The following is a 17,456-nucleotide window of genomic DNA, read 5'->3' on the forward strand; positions in this document are numbered from 1 at the left end:
TAGCAGAGAGACGGACCTGGACAGAGTGACTAGAGTCATGACCAGCTCCAGGCACACAGAGGAACAACCCTGATAGATGCAGGAGGCAACATCTGAGGTCAGCTTTGATGTACAGGCTGAATTAGATCCGAAGCTCAGTGGGGGCCTAGGGGATGCGGGGAGGAAGCCATGGGCAATTCTTGGGCTGTAGCAAAGAGGGCTTCCTGGAGGAGGTGCTGTCATGAGCAGCTCTTGAAGGACCAGAGCCTATGCAAAGAATAGCAAAGAACCATACATGTGAGACCAAAGATATAAAAGATAGAAATTAAAACAGTGACCACAATGGGGTATTTACATCCATGAGCACTTATATTAAGAGGATAGTTGTTTGGATTTTGAAATATAGATCAGTGACTAGGAGCTAACTGCAAAGGAAGGCAGTTGTTAGAACAGGCATATGAGAGCACGGGTGGACTTTTTGCAAATAATATAAATTTGGACTTGCCCTTTCTGCATCCTGCCCCTCCCCCAAATCAAATTGATGACCTCCCTGTAATACATAACACTCAGGACAGGAGATTGCTAAGCTAGCGCCTTCATAGGGTGGTACCCAAGGAACAGGAGGGACTGTCCCTCCCTGCATAACAATTGCACTCCTGAGGAGGGGGCTGGGCAGATGGCAACATAAAGTAAATAACCCCTTTTTGTTTGTCTAGCATTTTATGTCCTCCTAGGAGGCAACTGTCCATTTTTTCTTTGCTTCATTTCTCAAAAGCTCTAAGGCGGGGGTGTATCTGATTGAGTCCAGTTTTTAGATGGGAAGGTTAATGCCAGAGAGGTTGGCTGTTTGACCCAAAGTCCTGTGGATGTGGGTAGCAGGTTCGGGGATGGAGCCTTGCTCAGCCTCTGTTGGAGTGGGTATCCAGGATGGGGTGGGAATGCTGGAGTGAGGTGGTGGGGAGCAGACTGAAACCCTGAGAGGTGCCATTAGACAGATACAGGGAAAGTTTCCCTGCCCACATTGCTGTGGTTTCTTTCAGATCAAGTTGTGTTCCCAAGTTGCAAAGGCCACGAGATGATATAGTGAGCACCGAAGAGTCTCACCACCTTCAGAGTGAGTTACAGTGCCCGCAACAAGCACTGGCTTGCAAGACACAGGCAGGCCATATTTCAGAGTTAATTTCATAAAACTGATCACCCAACTGTCAACGCACTCCATCGATGTGAACTGCCTAGTCTAAAATAACTTCGTCTGCTGCCCTTCTTGCTGGCAGTGGGGATGACTGAGATTAGCTGGGATGTGCAGGGGTGGTGGGTGGAAGCCATTGTACCTGACCTGCTGGCTGCTGGTAGGAATGAGCTGAGGAAATGCCCAGCAGCAGGTTCCCTCCTCCGAGGCCAAGTGCAAAATAATCTGCAAAGCCCACCTGCCTGGATAGTGGGTGGGTGGGTTCTGGAGAGTTCAAAGATGATAGCGTGGGCCTGCCTGATGGTGATGCACTTATGGGATGGGGAGGTCTTCTCTGCTGCCCAGGCCTGGTGATGAGCAGACTGGCTTGTGTGTCTAGATGTGGGTCTAGATGCCCTGCCTGTGTCCAGGCTCTTCAATGAGTGCTCTGAAGATGACAGTAAGGGCTACTGTGAGGCCTTCCTCAAGCAAAATATGCCTTGTGGGGGTGGTGGCTCGGAAGGTTTCAGGACAATGGTGTCTGTTTCTGGGACAAAACACATGACCAGAAATAACTAATGGAAGGAAATGGTATCTGTTTGGTAATGGTTTCAAGAGAAAGTGTCCAGCATGTTGAAGCAGGCATGGCAGGAGCAGACAGCCAATGACACGTCTTCACATCAGCACAGAGGAAGTAGAAAAGCACCCAGTCAGCCTGCCTCCCAGAAACCTCTTCAGCAAGGATGGTCACTGGATCCCAGGCACCTCCTAAAGGCTCCACCAGTTTCCCAAACAATGCCAAGTGGGTATTAAACATTCCAACACGTCAGGCTACAGGCAACATTTTATACTCAAACCAAACAGTGCCCTTGGGTGTTATGCGTGAGCACTGTACAGGTGTCTGCGAAGGAAGCTTCCCCTCAAGGCTCCAGGGATGCCAGAAGCTCTGGCCACCGCTGCCCAGAGCAGATAGCAGAAGAGGGGAGAGAGATGAGTGAGGCAAGGCTCCCCATGAAGGATTGCTTGATAATGCCTGAACATCTGAACACAGCCAAGGCCTCTTCTCACACTGCTCACTCTGGAGCCTATCTTTGAACTTGGGTTATTCTTGCCTTGGAGGTCCCATGGACTTTATATCTATGACCATGGTCAGCTGGCTGTCTTTGGATGGTCATTGTACCCCAGGCACTGGGCACATAAAAGCATGCTTGGTTTTGACCATGATCAGAGATTAAGGCAGTGAGAATAGGGTTGGAGTATGGGATGGAATGAAGGCAGACAAGAACGAAGATGGGAGGGGAAGGAGGTGGGGTCGGAGGTAGGGCTGAAGCTATCGATGTGGGTGGGAATAAAGATGGAGATGGAGTCGAGTGGGCCAACGGTGTGCCTCTTTGGGTACAGTGCTTGCCTAGTATGCATGAAGCCCTGGGTTCCATCCCTACTCCACATAAGCAGGGCATAGTGGCACGAGCCTGCAATCCTAGCACTCAGGAGGTTAGAGGCAGGAGGATCAGAAATTCGAGTTCATCCTTGGCTACAAAGTGAGTTCAAGGCCAGCCTGCACTGCACGAGACACCGCCTCAAGAAGCTAAAGATAACAAACGTGATGGAGGTGGAAATAGGGACGAGGATGGAGACGGATGCATGAATGGAGGATCAGAGGGAGGTGGGCATGGAACACCAAGGATGTGGGGCACACAGCCAGTGAGCCTGGGAAGCAGTGGGTGTGTGGGAGAGAGAGAGAGAGCACTGGGCTCATCAAGAGAGGAGAGGAGGAGAGGGCCGACGACAAGGAGCCTCAGGATGAACATGAGCACACAGCCAGAACTCGAGACAGAGACAGCTTCCCAACCGCCTGCGCTCAGAGTCCTCTGCCAAGTGACAGGACGGGAAATATAGAGTGACACTTCTCCCAGGACATGATGCCTGGGAGTGTGCTGATGGACAGAGTGCGGGAAGCCCGGGCCATCCTTATCTCTGCCGTGTCATTGTCTATACAACTCAAGTCTGTTACTGTCTGATGAGCTTGATTAACTATACATTTTGCTAACATCTGCTCAGAAGTGTGACAAGGGACGGAGCACAGCTCCCTGTCAGGGCCTGCGTGGGCGCTGAGTGTGACCGGGGTACAGATCTCTAGAAGTGAGATGTGCCTGTGTGTGCATGTGTGATTGTGTGTGCACGTGTGTGTGTGTGTATGAGTGTGTGTTTGGAAAGTGCCATACTGTGCAAAGAACCTGGCCAGGATCCAGAGAGCCCAGTGGTCACTGAGGCTCTACAACTGACATCCAGTGTGAGCATAAGTAGATCTGTGCATCTCTGACCTCAGTTTACTTACCTATAAAATGGGAAGTCTAGGCAAGAGCTGCCCAACAGAAATGCAATGCAGAACACATATGGAACTGAAAGATACAATTAGGAAGTAAAGCTAAATTTTTGGTATGTATATACTATGTGTGTGGTATGGAGTGTATGCACATGTGTGTACAGATGTGCACACATGCAAAAACCAGAGGAGAATATTAAGTGTCCTCTACTTCTCGTTCACTTTATTTCCTGGTGACAGAGTCTCACTGAACCTGGGGCTGCTGTATTTTTGGTCAGACTGGCCAGTGAGCCCCAAAGATCCTTCTTTCTCTGCCCCTCTCAGTGCTGGGGTATGGGTAGGCACAGCTAGGCCTGGAATTTTATGTGGGTGCTGGGGGCTGAACTTAGGACCTCATACTTGCACGGCAAGCATGCTTTCCTGTGAAGCCATCTCCCAGCTCATGAAGATAGTTATAATCATGTATTTATGCCAATATATCTAAAATCATAACATCAAACTGTAATCAATATAAATTACCCACAGACTATCTTAGGCTTCTTAAAAAGAGTAAGTCTTCAGCTTGGGATGTGGCTCAGTGGTAGAGTGCTTGCTTAGGAAAAGTAAGGTCCTGGGTTCTATCCCCAGCACTGCCAAAAATAAAATGAAAAAAAAATTAAGCCTTAAAAACTTGGTGTGCAGTTTAGATTTGCCCAATGTGTGAACTTAGCAAGCCGCATTTCAGATACTCACACACCACAGAGCATGTGTGGTGACTGGCCTTGGGCTTTTTTTCTGGTCTCTTCATAAAACTATAAACAAGCTCCCAGCCCTCAGCAAGTAGTCTCAGATAAAGAACGCAGCAGAGAAGGCCAGCCTGTGTAAGCAGCCTCTTCCAGAACATTCTTCAGATCCTGTTTGCGTCTTCACAAGCGCCCCTTTATTCCATTCTGGAAGAAAAGAAACGGGCTAAGGCAGGTTAGGCAACACATCCAAGGTCAGATTCCACCAGTTCCATTTCTTTAGAGAGCCCCAGCTAATATTCACACAGCTAACAAGTGGATTGGCTCACCTCTGAACCTGAAGAGTCTGAGCTAGAGCCCAGACACTTTAAAAAATAAAATTATTTATTTGTGTGTGTGTGTGTGTGTGTGTGTACTCATGCACGCACATGCCACAGTGTGAATGTGGAAGTCAGAGGACAACTTTCTTTTCTTTAAAAACAAAAATTATGGGCTGGGGAGATGGCTTAGTGGTTCAGGCACTTGCCTGAGAAGCCTAAGGACCCAGTTTCAATTCCCCAATACCCATGTAAGCCAGATGCACAAGGTAGAATATGTGTCTGGAGTCTGTTGGCAGTGGCTAGAGGCCCTGGCACACCCATTCTTCACTCTATATGCTGCACCCCCCCCACAAACAAACAAATATTTTTTTAAAAAATTGCGCGGGAGCGCGTGCGCGTGCGTGCGTGCGTGCGTGCGTGCGTGCGTGTGTGTGTGTGTATACTCCAAGGCCTCTGGCCACAAACAAACAGGTGCCTGCAGTACTTTTTTCACCTGCTCCTTTTTGCATCTGGCTTAAATGGGCACTGGGAAATCAAAGCTCATCAGGCTTTTGCAAGCAAATGCCTCCAGTCCCTGAGCCATTCATCGGGCCCATGAGGACAGCTCTCAAGTCCTTCCTAGTTCAGCCTCACTTGAGGCAGGCCTTCTCAGTCTCGCTCTGTGCTGCTGTTCTTCATTGCTGTTCTTCATTGCCCTCACCAAGGGCTTCTGGGAAGTTCCCCTGTCTCCACCTCCCACCTCACAGCCAGCATGCTGGGATTACAGAAGCCCACCATGGCTTTGGGGCTTTTTACATAAGGATGGAACTCGGGTACTCAGGCTTGATCCCCTGAGCCATCTCCCCAGACTTGACCATTGTCCTAAACTCCCTCCCTTCTTATTAATGACGCAGGGCTGGTGTTGTGACTCTGTGGAACAGCGCCTGCCTAGGATGCACGAGGATCTGGGTCCCATCTTCGGGACCACAAAAATTAAGCGACTTGAATCATTAAATTACTTGCAAGCATGGCCGGTACCTGACAGGCTCCAGTTCACTCCTCCTCCAGCAGTCCTGTCAGGCAGGTTCTTCCTGTTTCTGCTCAGGGAAGGAAAGAAAGGAGGAAGGATTGATTTTGGAGGGGTCACATGCTTATGATGAGAGCCCAGCATTCTTTGGGGGGACATACTTACCTTGCACACATCCCCCATTTTATACTGAATTCTATCTGGTGGGACCCTGGCCTTTGGGGGCGACCGAACAAGTAGCTGGCACAGAAGCCATTTCCAAGGACACTGGGCCATTGGGCACCCACAAGCTGAGGGGTACCTGAGAGGTGAGTACTCCCAGCAGATAAATGCACACTTGAGCCAAAAATCTACCCACAGGTACCAGTCCTCTTTCCTTCTCAAGGTCAGGGCGGCCCTGCTCTGTTGGAATCTGGACTGTGAAGCCTTGCCTGGGTTCAAATCCTGGCTCTGCCTCTTGCTAGCTCCCTGAACTGGAGCAAGTGGCCCTACCTCTTGCTCCCCCATCTGTAGAATGGGGGAATAGCATTCCCACCTCACAGGCAAGTGAGGGTCCAGAGAGCTAGTGTGTGGCGAGAGCTGAGCATGGCCCTGGGCTCACAAATGCTAGCCCTTGTGGCTTCTTGCTGTAAGAGCCCATTTTCCACTGTGTTCTGGAAAAGTTACATTACAGAGTCTGCAGCGTCTGGGTAATTGAAGTGTTCTGGGGTGCGCTTCCGTTCTCGGAATTCCTACCCCACTTACCATCTGTCTCGCACCATCTTACACTTAATTACAATTCTCTGGCTATTGGTCTATTGTTCTCCCATTGCTTCCGGTTCTCCCACTGGCTTCCCTTCTCTTGGCCCCAGCATGCAGCGGCTGCCTGAATGAATGAGCAGCTCATACCTGGCTCCATCTCTCCAGGCCTTAACTCACAGCCTGCCTGTGCCTCTGCCGCCCCCACCAGCCCGCGGGCTTCTCGCCGCTCCATCTGCCTCATCACTGGGCCTGTGGCACCAGGCCCAGCACCTAGTAGGTGTCAGGAAATGCTTGTTGAATTTAATTAAAGTCTACTGAGGTGCAAAGCCCCCCGTAGGACGGCGAGACTCCTCCTCCCACCCTACACATAGCCCAAGGCCAGGAAAGCAAGAACCGACAGCTTGCCCCAAGCTGAGTTAGTTGGAGGACTCCTGCCCATCACGGGCAGGTCAGAGAAATCACAGCAGAGATCATGGTGATAGTGAGTTTCCTACCACTGGCTGAGCCCTTAGGATTCTCTAGCTCCTGTCTGCAGCTGCATTGCCGTTACACAAAGCCAGCGACAGAGGCCCACAGGTTGTGTAATATTCCCAGGACGTGAGGCGGGCAGGTGTTGCAGCTAGAACTCGGACCCAAAGGTGCCTGCTAGCTCAGCATGAACCCTCCCCAATGCTGGCTGTGCTTGAGGGCATGCATGGGCTTTGGGAAAGCGACCCATTGCCGGTAGGCGAGGAAAGAGAAGAGGTGAGGCACTGGGAGGGCGCCATCCACCATACTCAAGCTGAGGAAGGACAGGAAGCCAACTTCAGGCTGTCCCAGCGTGTTGGGAGTTTAGGAATCATCTTGGAATTCCAGACCCTGTGTTTGTGTCTGTTATTTAACTGAAGAATTGGATAAAACCAGACTGAAAAGAATGATTTTTTTTTTTAAACCATCACATTTTCTTCAAAAAATAACAGGGATAGCAGGGCATGGTGGTACATTCCAGCACTTGAGAAGCAGAGGTGGGAGGATTGCCATGAGTTCGAGGCCACCCTGAGACTCCATAGTGAATTCCAGGTCAGCCTGGGCTAGAGTGAGACCTTACCTCGAAAAACCAAGGGAAAAACATACCAGGGATAAGAGGGAGAGAGGGTAAGGAAAGTGGCCAGGGAGAGGGAGAGTCACCATGTGGTTGCCTGAGTGGGAGAGACGTTGTCTGCACCCACAGAGAACCCAGGCGTGGAGTTGTGAGCAGCCCAGAAACTGGAGGGAGAAGTGCTCTTTCCTGAACCCGAGATACACGGAGTCAACGCTCTGGGAGAGATTGGCATACCTACGTCATGTGTGTCAGTCAATCAGTCTAGGCTCAGAGAAGGGATTCACCCACACCTGGGCCAGGTGTGCACTCGTCAAGAGAGGGAGAGAGAGAGATTTGATTGGATGAAATGAGCAGATGCTGAATCAACTGAGGCAGGCATGATAAGGGCATGATGTAAGCTCCTCCCTTATGGGCCTGTTCCCTGTCTAAGCGCCTGAACCGCTGCTTTCCCTAAAAGCTATCTGTCTAGTTCCGTTCAAGACTTCAGGTACTATTAAGTCACCTGCCTGTCACTCACACTTACTCCATGGCCGTCCTCTGTGGCTGAAATCCACACAGTGTTCTCAGTCTCTCCAGAGTGGAGTCTGATCATGTCTCTGCTCCTATGTAAAACTTTCAATGGTTTCCCCATGGCTCTCAGGGGAAGGAAGAAAAATTCTTAGTCAGTGGTGAGCTGGTCAAGCAGCTCTCTGAGGCTTGGGAGGAAGACCCTGAGGAGTGGCAGTTGCCACTTTCAGTGAGGTAAAGACACCCAGGGTGACCTGTCTCAAGTTGACAGTGGTTTAACAGGTTGCTCACAAAATTCCTAACAATGTCACAGGCGAGCTGGCTCCAGCACAGACTGTGGCCATCACCCCTCACATGCATGGGTTGCCCCTTACCCAGCCTCCCCAGTTAGCAGGGCATCATGGGTCCCCGAGTCTGCCCTGCCTCTGTGCCCTCCTCCTCCAGCTCACCATCAGGCCCTTGCACCTGCTGCTTCCTGTCCTATCCTGCACACACTGTGTTCTGGAGTCCCTGTGCAGCGTAGCTTCTCTTACAGTGACAGCTCGGAATTCCTTGGCCGTGACAGCGTCCACTTGGCACTGGGATGTATCCTCTGGAATCTGCTGCTGGGAATACGGACTCTTGATTGCTGTGTGTCTCCCACCTCCTGGGCTGCAAGCCTCCCCCACCCCCCAAGAGGCAGGGCCCTGCACTGTGCTCCCAACAAGTGACCTTGATGTATGCTGGTAGCAACCTCTAGTGTGGGGCATTTAGAACTTTTCCTGAGCGGCCCCTCTTCCCCTCCTCTGAACTTTTGTCTTCCTGTCCTTTCTTCTGGGGCGCAGCTCCTCCCACCTCCATCGAAGTGCTGGCTGCTGGCTCTCCCGCCCCCTTTAGCCGCTACCAAGCCCAGAATTTCACGCTGGTCTGCATCGTGTCTGGAGGGAAACCAGCCCCCATGGTAAGTACCCAGGAGCTCCCAGCTCTCCGCCTGTCAGGCCCGCATGCTTTCCCTGCCCTTAGTGCCACCTCTGTGCCCAGAGAAGGCATAGTCTGTCCACCCACACTCTGCCCATCTTCCTGGGTCTTATTCTAATCACTAAGGATGAGGACCAATGAGTGGCACCCAGACTTGGCTTCCTGCAGAGCTGGGACTCAAGGTCATGTGCTTGAGCTCCAAGATCACCGCGCCTCCTGGGCCTCCTTATGGGTCACGGGAAACCCCCACAAGCAAGGGAGGACATGGATGAGGGAGAGAGGAAAGCAGATTTTCTGTCCACAGGGGGCGCAGGCACCTCCCAGTGCCTGGGGGACGGGCTTTAGTTTAGACCAATCCATGGGACTGATCCTGAGCAGGGATCCCTACCTTACTTCTCAGTTTCAGAAAGACACATGAGGGGTGTAGACATTACTGATGTTCTGAGAGATGGGTACAGTTAGGGTAACTGGACCCCTGAAGGAAAAAAGACAGGAAAGTCTGCACTTGATAGAAATCAAAGATGATCTGACTTCTTATCTCTTGCCTGGTTCCCTAGACCTGTTTCTCCACAAACAACCAGGACCCCTCCTGAGAGAGAGGCCTTTCATAGGATTTAAACATTGTGGTAGATCAAGTTCAGCTCCAGGCACTTGGGGTCAGGGCTAGCCTCTTCCCGAGGCAGCCCCTAGCCCAAACCAACCAGCTGTCCCTCTGGTTCACCTGAGCTGGACACAGCCCACTAAATACCTTTGCAAGGGGAGGGCAGGTGCTCTGACCACTTGGGAACATCCAGCTGTGGGTGAGTTGTTACCTGGCCTGGCTTGGCCCAGGCCCAGCTGAGAGGACCCCTAGTCTTTACCCTCCACATGGGTTCTTTATCCCCCCAGCTCCCCACACGGCAGGAGCTCCTTGAACTTTCTTTTCTCTCTTTTCTTTCCACGGTTTTCCCAGGCCCCCACATGGGATCTCTAGCCACGTGGGTGCCTTTCCTTGGTTCTGTACTTCCACCAATAAATGTAATAACTTGATAATTTGCCTTCTCAGTCTTTTTTATTCAATTGTTTGATTAAAATTAGAAATGAACCTAGGGTTTGGGGTTCAGGGACTTTTCCTGGACCCCAAGCACCCTGTTGCAGTTTCACAGACTGTTTGTTTATTAGAAGCCACAGGACCCTTTTACCCCAGTGGTTACTGATAGGATCCCCATGTGTACAACATTTCCCTGGGGAGGATATCTCACCTCAGGGATCCCCAAAGCAACTCTGTGAACCCATATTGGAGGCTTTGAGCTACACACTTCTGGGAATGCAGTCAGTTTGGGTATTTGAGAGTACTCGGGCTCCACACAATGAGTTTCATAGTTTTCTAGGATTGACAACGGGGATGGGGGGGGCAGAGCAATAAGGACCTAGAACTGTACAGGGAGACAGAGGAGCCCTGTCATTCCTGACCTGACTGTCCCGCATAGAGAGGCCAGTAGAGGCCTAGAGGTCTGAACCAGCCCCACTTAGGGCCTATGACTAGAGCCACCCAGCTGCCCAGGGCAGGGTGTTAGGCGGGTGTGCAGAGTCCCTGCGGGCAGGGTAGAGGCGCACAAATGGGGCAGGGGACAGAGGTACAGGGGCTGCTTTCAGGGGAATAAGGGCATAGGGGCCAGAAGTCAGGGGTACAGAGGCTCGGAAGTCAGGGATCGGGGTGCAGGGCACGGAGATCAGAGGTCAGGGAGGTGGGGCCTGGGAGTCAGGGGTCAGGTACAGAGTCACACTGCAGTCCTGTGGAGACAGATGCTAAAAGCAGCCCCCAAAGTCATCAAATGGCGAAGTGGAACGTGATTGAAGATTTCCCCTCTTTGGAGCCCACAGAGAGGCTCAGGCTCTCCCAAATCAGGGAAGCCAGACTCTTGCTCCTGGAAAAGAGACACAAAGCGAGGCTTCCATGGCTCCAGGGCTACGGGAGGACTCCCTCTCCCCACTCAAAGCCTGTCGGCCATGTAAGATGTAGTGCTGAAGGATGCCTGCCCCTCTGTCCCATCTCTCCCTCCTTCCTCCCTCCCTCCCTCTCATACATATGAAAGACCCTCACCTCCCCACATTCCAGGCATCTTACATTTGTCTGGGACATCAGAACTTGAAAGAAATTCTTTGATATAAATTACAAACCTGCTTCTGAAGCACTTTTAACAAAAGAAAAAAAAAGCAAAGAAAGGAAGAGAGAGAGACAGAGACAGACAGAGAGAGAGAGAGAGAGAGAACCCAAAGCAGGCCATTATGTACATAAGAGAATCTCTGGAGATTCTCTGACAGATTCTCCACGTCCACATTTCTTCCTCCCCATCCCCCCACCCCTCCTCCCACTGCCCCCCATCTTCACGCTCCCACCTGCATCCCTAAGCATTCTTTCTCAGCTCTCTCTCTCTCCACCTCCTATCGATTTATTTATCTGATTTATTTTAAAAAAAAATACACCCAATCCCCACAGGCCTTTGGGCGCATGTACCAAAATAAAAAGACAGTAGATTAAATTAAATGCCGCCTCTCAAAACTTGAATTCCCCATTAGCAGAGAAAAGGAGAAGACGTTTGCTCTCACCTCATCCCTGCACCTCCTTCCCTCCCACACGTGCACCTGTTCTGTGCTTACTGGTTCCAGATTGTGTGAACAGGCCCGTGTGTATGCACATGCGTGCGCACACACATGCACACACACACACACACACACACACACACACACTCTTCCTCTTCCTGCACCTCATTTAATCTCCACCCCTGTCCATTTGGTTGTAATCCACATGCTGGAGGGAAGGCCTACACTACATGGGAGCCCAAGTACCCGCTCGCATGTTTAAAGCCTGTCTCCCCATGTTGTTTCATTTATACTTGCAACAGCTCTACGGAGTAGACATGCCTGCTCTTTACAGGAGGGAAAAACTGAGGCTAGAAAGTCTCACTAAATGACCAGTGATGGAGTTGGATGAGTCCCCTTCCCAAAGGGCCTATGCACATCCTGTCTGGGGGTGTGGGCAGGAATGGGGAGGGCCAGCAGAGGCGATGACTAGGTGAGCCAGGTTCATTTTACAGTCCGGAAGTCTGGAAGGCCCAGTCATTCACTCATGATCTTTTCACGCGGCCTGGCTATCATTCCAGGTCTATTTCAAACGGGACGGAGAGCCCATCGACGCGGTGCCCCTGTCAGAGCTGCCTTCGGCCAGCTCCGGCCCCCTCCATGACAGTAGACCTTTCCGAAGTCTCCTGCACCGGGACCTGGATGACACCAAGATGCAGAAGTCACTGTCTCTCCTGGACACTGAGTACCGGGCTGGGCGTCCCTACACAGAACGTCCCCCCCGCAGCTTGACACCAGACCCCAGCCTCATCCTGCAGCCCACCACAGAAAACATCCCAGAGACAGTTGTGAGCCGCGAGTTCCCCCGCTGGGTGCACAGCGCCGAGCCCGTGTACTTCCTACGACACAGTCGCACCCCGGGCAGCGATGGCACTGTGGAGGTGCGCGCACTGCTCACCTGGACCCTCAACCCACAGATCGACAACGAGGCCCTCTTCAGCTGTGAGGTCAAACACCCGGCTCTGTCCATGCCCATGCAAGCGGAAGTCACACTGGGTAAGGCTTTGGTGGGGCTTAGGCAGGCCTGCGGACCCGGAGGCTGAGGGCCTGGATTAGGGCTTCAGGAAGCCAGGGAGAGGAGGATGAGAGAAGATACAGTAATTCAAGTCAGCTGGTGGAGATGGAGGGTCTTCAGGAGACTTGCTGGTCAGCCTGGCAGAAATGGAAGTTTCTGGTATGTTGCAAGGTTGCTAGTTAAGGTCAGGGAATATAGGGGGCTAGAGGTTTGTCTGGCAGAGTCAGGAGCAGAGGTGGCCAGGGACAGAACACAAGAAGTCATAACAGATCCCTGAAGGTGTCTACATCACACAGGATCATGGAAGGTGCCAAGGAGGCTTTCTGGATGAAACAGGAGTCCAGTAAGCTCACAGAACACTGCCAGGCACAGGCTTGCTAGAAGACGGTTGGCAATAGGGAAGGTCATGGAAAACTTCACCAGTCTGGGGTCAGGAACACCTGGGATGTATGTACAGGATGTATAAGCCAGGAACTGGAGGCCCAGGGCCAGCTCAGCCCTCATACCCAGCCTCTATCGGTGACGGGCTTCCTCCTCCACAACGCGAGCCTGGGACATCTCCAAGTCCCAAGTGCTGACCCCGCCACTCCTGCTAGCTGAGTTGGAGCAGGGAGAGGGGAGATGTAGAAACATCCGTGACTCAGAGTTCTGGCTCGGTGCTCAGTCACGGGGATGGACACGATGACCTGCACTGGTCCTTTCTATGTGCCCTTTTGAACTGGTCTTCATGGCACAGCAGCTGTTCCCTGAGCCCAGGATGCCAGGGTTGTCCTCTGAGTGGTTTCGCACAATCTCTATCCGAGGGATCCCATAGCCAAGAACACACTCACAACTGACAGGGTTGGAACTACAGCCTATGCCAGAGGATTCAGATGGCTTCTTCCAACTCCTCCTCAACCCCAGATGCCATACCAAAGGACTTTCTGGACACAAACAACCTGCTGTGTGCCAAGAGCATATGCCAGGTCCAGCCTCAGTTCTCATAAGTAGAAGCTTGCTATGTAGCCCATTTTACAGATGAACACAACTAAGGTTCTGGTTGGTGGAGCTCCTGGCCCAAGTCACCAGCTTATACACAGTGCAGTCTGTAAAGGTCTCCTCCATCCCCCACAGTGGACACTCACCAGCCCTAGAGTCAGGTGCCGTTAGCTGGCTATGGGCTAGTTCCCTGACAACCTTTTTAAATTTTTTTTTTAAATTTTTATTCATGAGACAGAGAGAGAGAGACACATACAGAGAGAGAGAGAATGAGCATGTCAGGGCCTATAGCCTTTGCAAACAAACTCAAGACTCATGCACCACCTTGTGCATCTGGCTTATGTGGGTCCTGGAGAATCACACCTGAGTCCTTTGGCCTTGCAGGGAAGTGCCTTAACCACTGACAACCTTTTAACATAGCCCTAGATTCCACAGGTCACCTGTTCACACAGAAAGTAAGAGGGACAATGTTTCCCAAATGCCTGCCTGTCTGACAGCAGCTTTTCCTCCAGTAACCACATGTCCATAATAACCCAGTCCATGTTATTAGACCACTTCACACATGTGCAAATTGAGGCCCAGGGGAGTTTTATAAATTACCTAAAGTGTGTGTGGGGGGGGAACCAATGGCAGGCCTTGCCTCCTCCTGACATCCATTTCTTGGGGGCATAGCCCTAGGGAACCATGTTTTGTCTTAGACCACAGACACATCTCGAGCCCCGCATAGGCCAGGTTGTATGCTTGGACCCCTGCTGTCAGCCTCTGGCCTCACCACCCCTTTGTCTTCTCTGGACCCTCCATCCTTTCTGGATGGAGCAGAGCCCCCAGCCTTTATCTGGAGATTTTGCTCAAGAAAGCCACCTCCTGCCCCATGCCCACAAAGAAAGAGACAGTATACAAGCAATGTCCCCAAAGCTTCTAGTGAAAGGCCAGCGTGTGCGTGTGAGTGTGTGTGTATGTGTGTGTGTGTGTGTGTGTGTGTGTGTGTGTGTCCATCCCCATCCTGCCCCAAACCTGCCCTGTCCCTGACCCCAAGGACCCTAATTTGGACGACCTCTGTCAATGACCCCTCCCAAAGCAGAACAAAGGAAAAACCCAATCACAGGCAGAGGGCCTGGACAGTCACACTATGTGGCCTGGGGAGATGGCAACACGGAGGGCCACCAGGTGAAGGAGCCTAGTTGGGTGGGTGAGTAAAGAAAAACTGGGTTGGCTTGCTCTCCTGCCTTGGTTGATATCGACTGGTGAGGCCCTGGGCCTCTCATGTCTCTGAGCCTCAGTTTTCTGTTCTGATGAGTGGGGAGAATAACAATTTGTACACACCAGGAGCCCAGCTTGAAACCCTGCAGTACCCTGGGAAGCCATTGAGAGGCTGTCCATAACTCCCATCACCTAGATGAGGGTCCAGGTCTTAGAGTGACTATCCTGAAGTCAGCCAGCAGGGCTGTGCTTAAAGGTACACTGGGCCACAGGCGTGGCCAGGGGCAGAGACACACACCCGGCAGCTAGGGTAGGCTGCACTCTGAGAGACGTTACATGGACAGGATGATGTTGGGACGTAGGATCCAAGGGGCTGGCAAGGATCTTGAAGACTGTTACCCAGGATCTGGTGTCTCCCTGCAGTGGGCCTTTGCCCCTGCGCCCCCTTGTCAGGGAAACCCTATGCAATCAAGAACTGCCCCCTCAAGGAAGCCTGCTCAACTTTTTCCCAGTCCCTTCAGCCAAATATGCCTTTTCTGAGGTCTTCTTGCTGGGTTTGTGCATGTCTTAGGGGTTGGACCACTGGGATCTGAGGGTCTCAAAACCATCTCAGTAGATGACAGTGCCAGAGCCCTCAGGGCCACCCGCTTCGCACTCTCTTCTCATGACCAAGCCATCATCTGCCTCAGAATACATCCCAGACCTGCCCCTGCTCACCCTTCCCCAGTAGCCACCCAGCCCAGCACATCCCGCCCACATCCAGAATGGTATGCTTGTCTCCAAACTGGGCTTTTGGGGGCTTTTGCCCTGTCCTGTTCTCCACTCTGACTGATCTTAAAAAACAAGTCAGCTCATGTCTCACATGTACAGCCAGCCCAGACCCCCCAGTGTGGACGGACAACTAGGCTGATGGAGATGAGAGCTCAGAAATAGACCCACAGGTAGAGAGTGGATTGATTTTCACCGAGACCCTGGGCTAGGCAATGAGCAAAAAGGAATTCTCTAACATGAGGCCCCGGAAAAAGTTGCACACGTAAGGCATAGGTGGGCCTGGCCTCAGACACACACACACACACACACACACACACACACACACACACACACACACACTTTAATTTGAAATGATTGATAGACTTGAGTGTAAAAGCCAGCATCATAAAGCTTCTAGGACAAAATGTAGAAAAACATCTTGAGGTAGCAAGGATTTCTTAAAACAGTCCTAAAAAAATGAAAAATTGAAAATTGGTCAATTGGACTGAATCAAAATTCAAATATTTGGCTCCTAAGAAGACATCTTGAAGAAAATGAAACAGCGGAGTGTAGAATGAGAGAAATGACTCTCGATGCATCTGACAAAGAATTTGTACCCACTATAAACCAAACATGGTGATGAAAGCCTATGACGCTAGCACCCAGGGGTGAAGGCAGGAGGATCAGGAACTCAAGGTCACCCTAGGTTGCATAGTGAGTTTGAAGCCAGCTTGGCTTACACGAGACGTCATTACTAAAAACAACAGGGGTTGGCTGTGTGATTTAGAGAGTTTGCTGCTTAAACACAAGGGTCTGTTGGCCAAACACTGCAAGTTTGACTCCTCAGAACCCAGGGTAGAAGCTGGATGTGGCTGTGCATGTCTGTAACCACAGTCCATTAGGGACAGAGACCTAAGAAGCCACAGTGGTCACAGACAGACAGCAGCTCCGGGGTAGGGTGTGGGGGAGACTCTGTGTCAGACAATGTGCAGGCGAGTGCTCTGGCACCTGCATGCATGCACATGTGCACACACATGTATTTATACTACATATTACACATGCCACGCACACCATGCCACATATATATTCCACAATACACACATGTGCACATGCAAAAAAAATTTTAAGCAAAATTTAAAAATTACCATGTATTAGTAATGAGAGAGACAATCACTTTTATTCAGTACTGGAAATCAAATGCAAAGTTTTGTACATGCTAGATAAATGATCTAACATGTCCAGCCCATGACATCCCACTTAAAAAAAAATTATTTATCTGTAAGGGGAGAGAGAGAGAGAGAGAGAAGGAAGGAGACAGAGAGAGAGAAAGAGAGAATGGGCACACCAGGGCCTCTAGCTGCTGCAAATGAACTCCAGATGCATGCACCACTTTGTGTATCTGGCTTTATGTGGGTACTGGGGAATCAAACGTGGATGGTTAGGCTTTGCAGGCAAGTGCCTTAAGTGCTGAGCCATCTCTCCAGCCCACCATGTTACTTTGATAAAACTTTTTTATATTAACAGCCTCCATACACTACACGATGTGTCCTCTGACCATAATCACCTTTACCTTGTCCCTCTCCATTAAACCCCTGCTCCTTAAACCCTCTTCTATCATAATTTTTTTTTTCCCTCATATTATATAGGCCTTGGGTACGTAGTGACAGCCACCGTGAGGTCATGGATGCACCAGCCACTTAATGTCTGAAAGACAGCATTCCTCCCCTTCCTTTGGTTCTTACATTCTTTCCACTGCCCCTTCTGAGCTGCTCCGGAAGCCTTGGACAGACATCCTACTTTTTAAATGGCCAATAAACAAAATTTTAAAATATGACACATTGGGGAAACAGAGATAAAATCCTCAGGGAGATAGCATTTCACAAGCAGTAGACTGGCTAGAAGTTTAAAAGCTCATGCCACCAAAATCTGACAAGAGAAGAGTGGGGGACAGTCAGGATCCTCCTTGATCACCAGTGGGAGTGTAAAATAATACCAACCCAAAGGAAAGCTGGCAGTTTCTCTCAACGTCAAAAAATTCCTCCCAAGCCAGGCGTAGTGATGCACGCCTTTAATCCCAGTGTTTA

At 50.9% G+C, this 17,456-nt stretch overlaps 1 protein-coding gene across 1 annotated transcript in view; it reads left to right on the plus strand.

Moving 5' to 3' along the window:
- The window catches only part of Igsf21 (immunoglobin superfamily member 21), a 265,839-nt gene that overhangs the window by 240,677 nt on the left and 7,706 nt on the right, over positions 1-17,456 (plus strand). The window contains exons 5-6 of the mRNA XM_045150543.1: positions 8,675-8,790; positions 11,951-12,425. Of these exons, the coding sequence (XP_045006478.1) occupies positions 8,675-8,790; positions 11,951-12,425 (591 nt within the window). The remainder of the gene's footprint in view (positions 1-8,674; positions 8,791-11,950; positions 12,426-17,456) is intronic.

Source organism: Jaculus jaculus, chromosome 5 (assembly GCF_020740685.1).
Source record: "Jaculus jaculus isolate mJacJac1 chromosome 5, mJacJac1.mat.Y.cur, whole genome shotgun sequence".
Lineage (NCBI taxonomy): Eukaryota > Metazoa > Chordata > Mammalia > Rodentia > Dipodidae > Jaculus > Jaculus jaculus.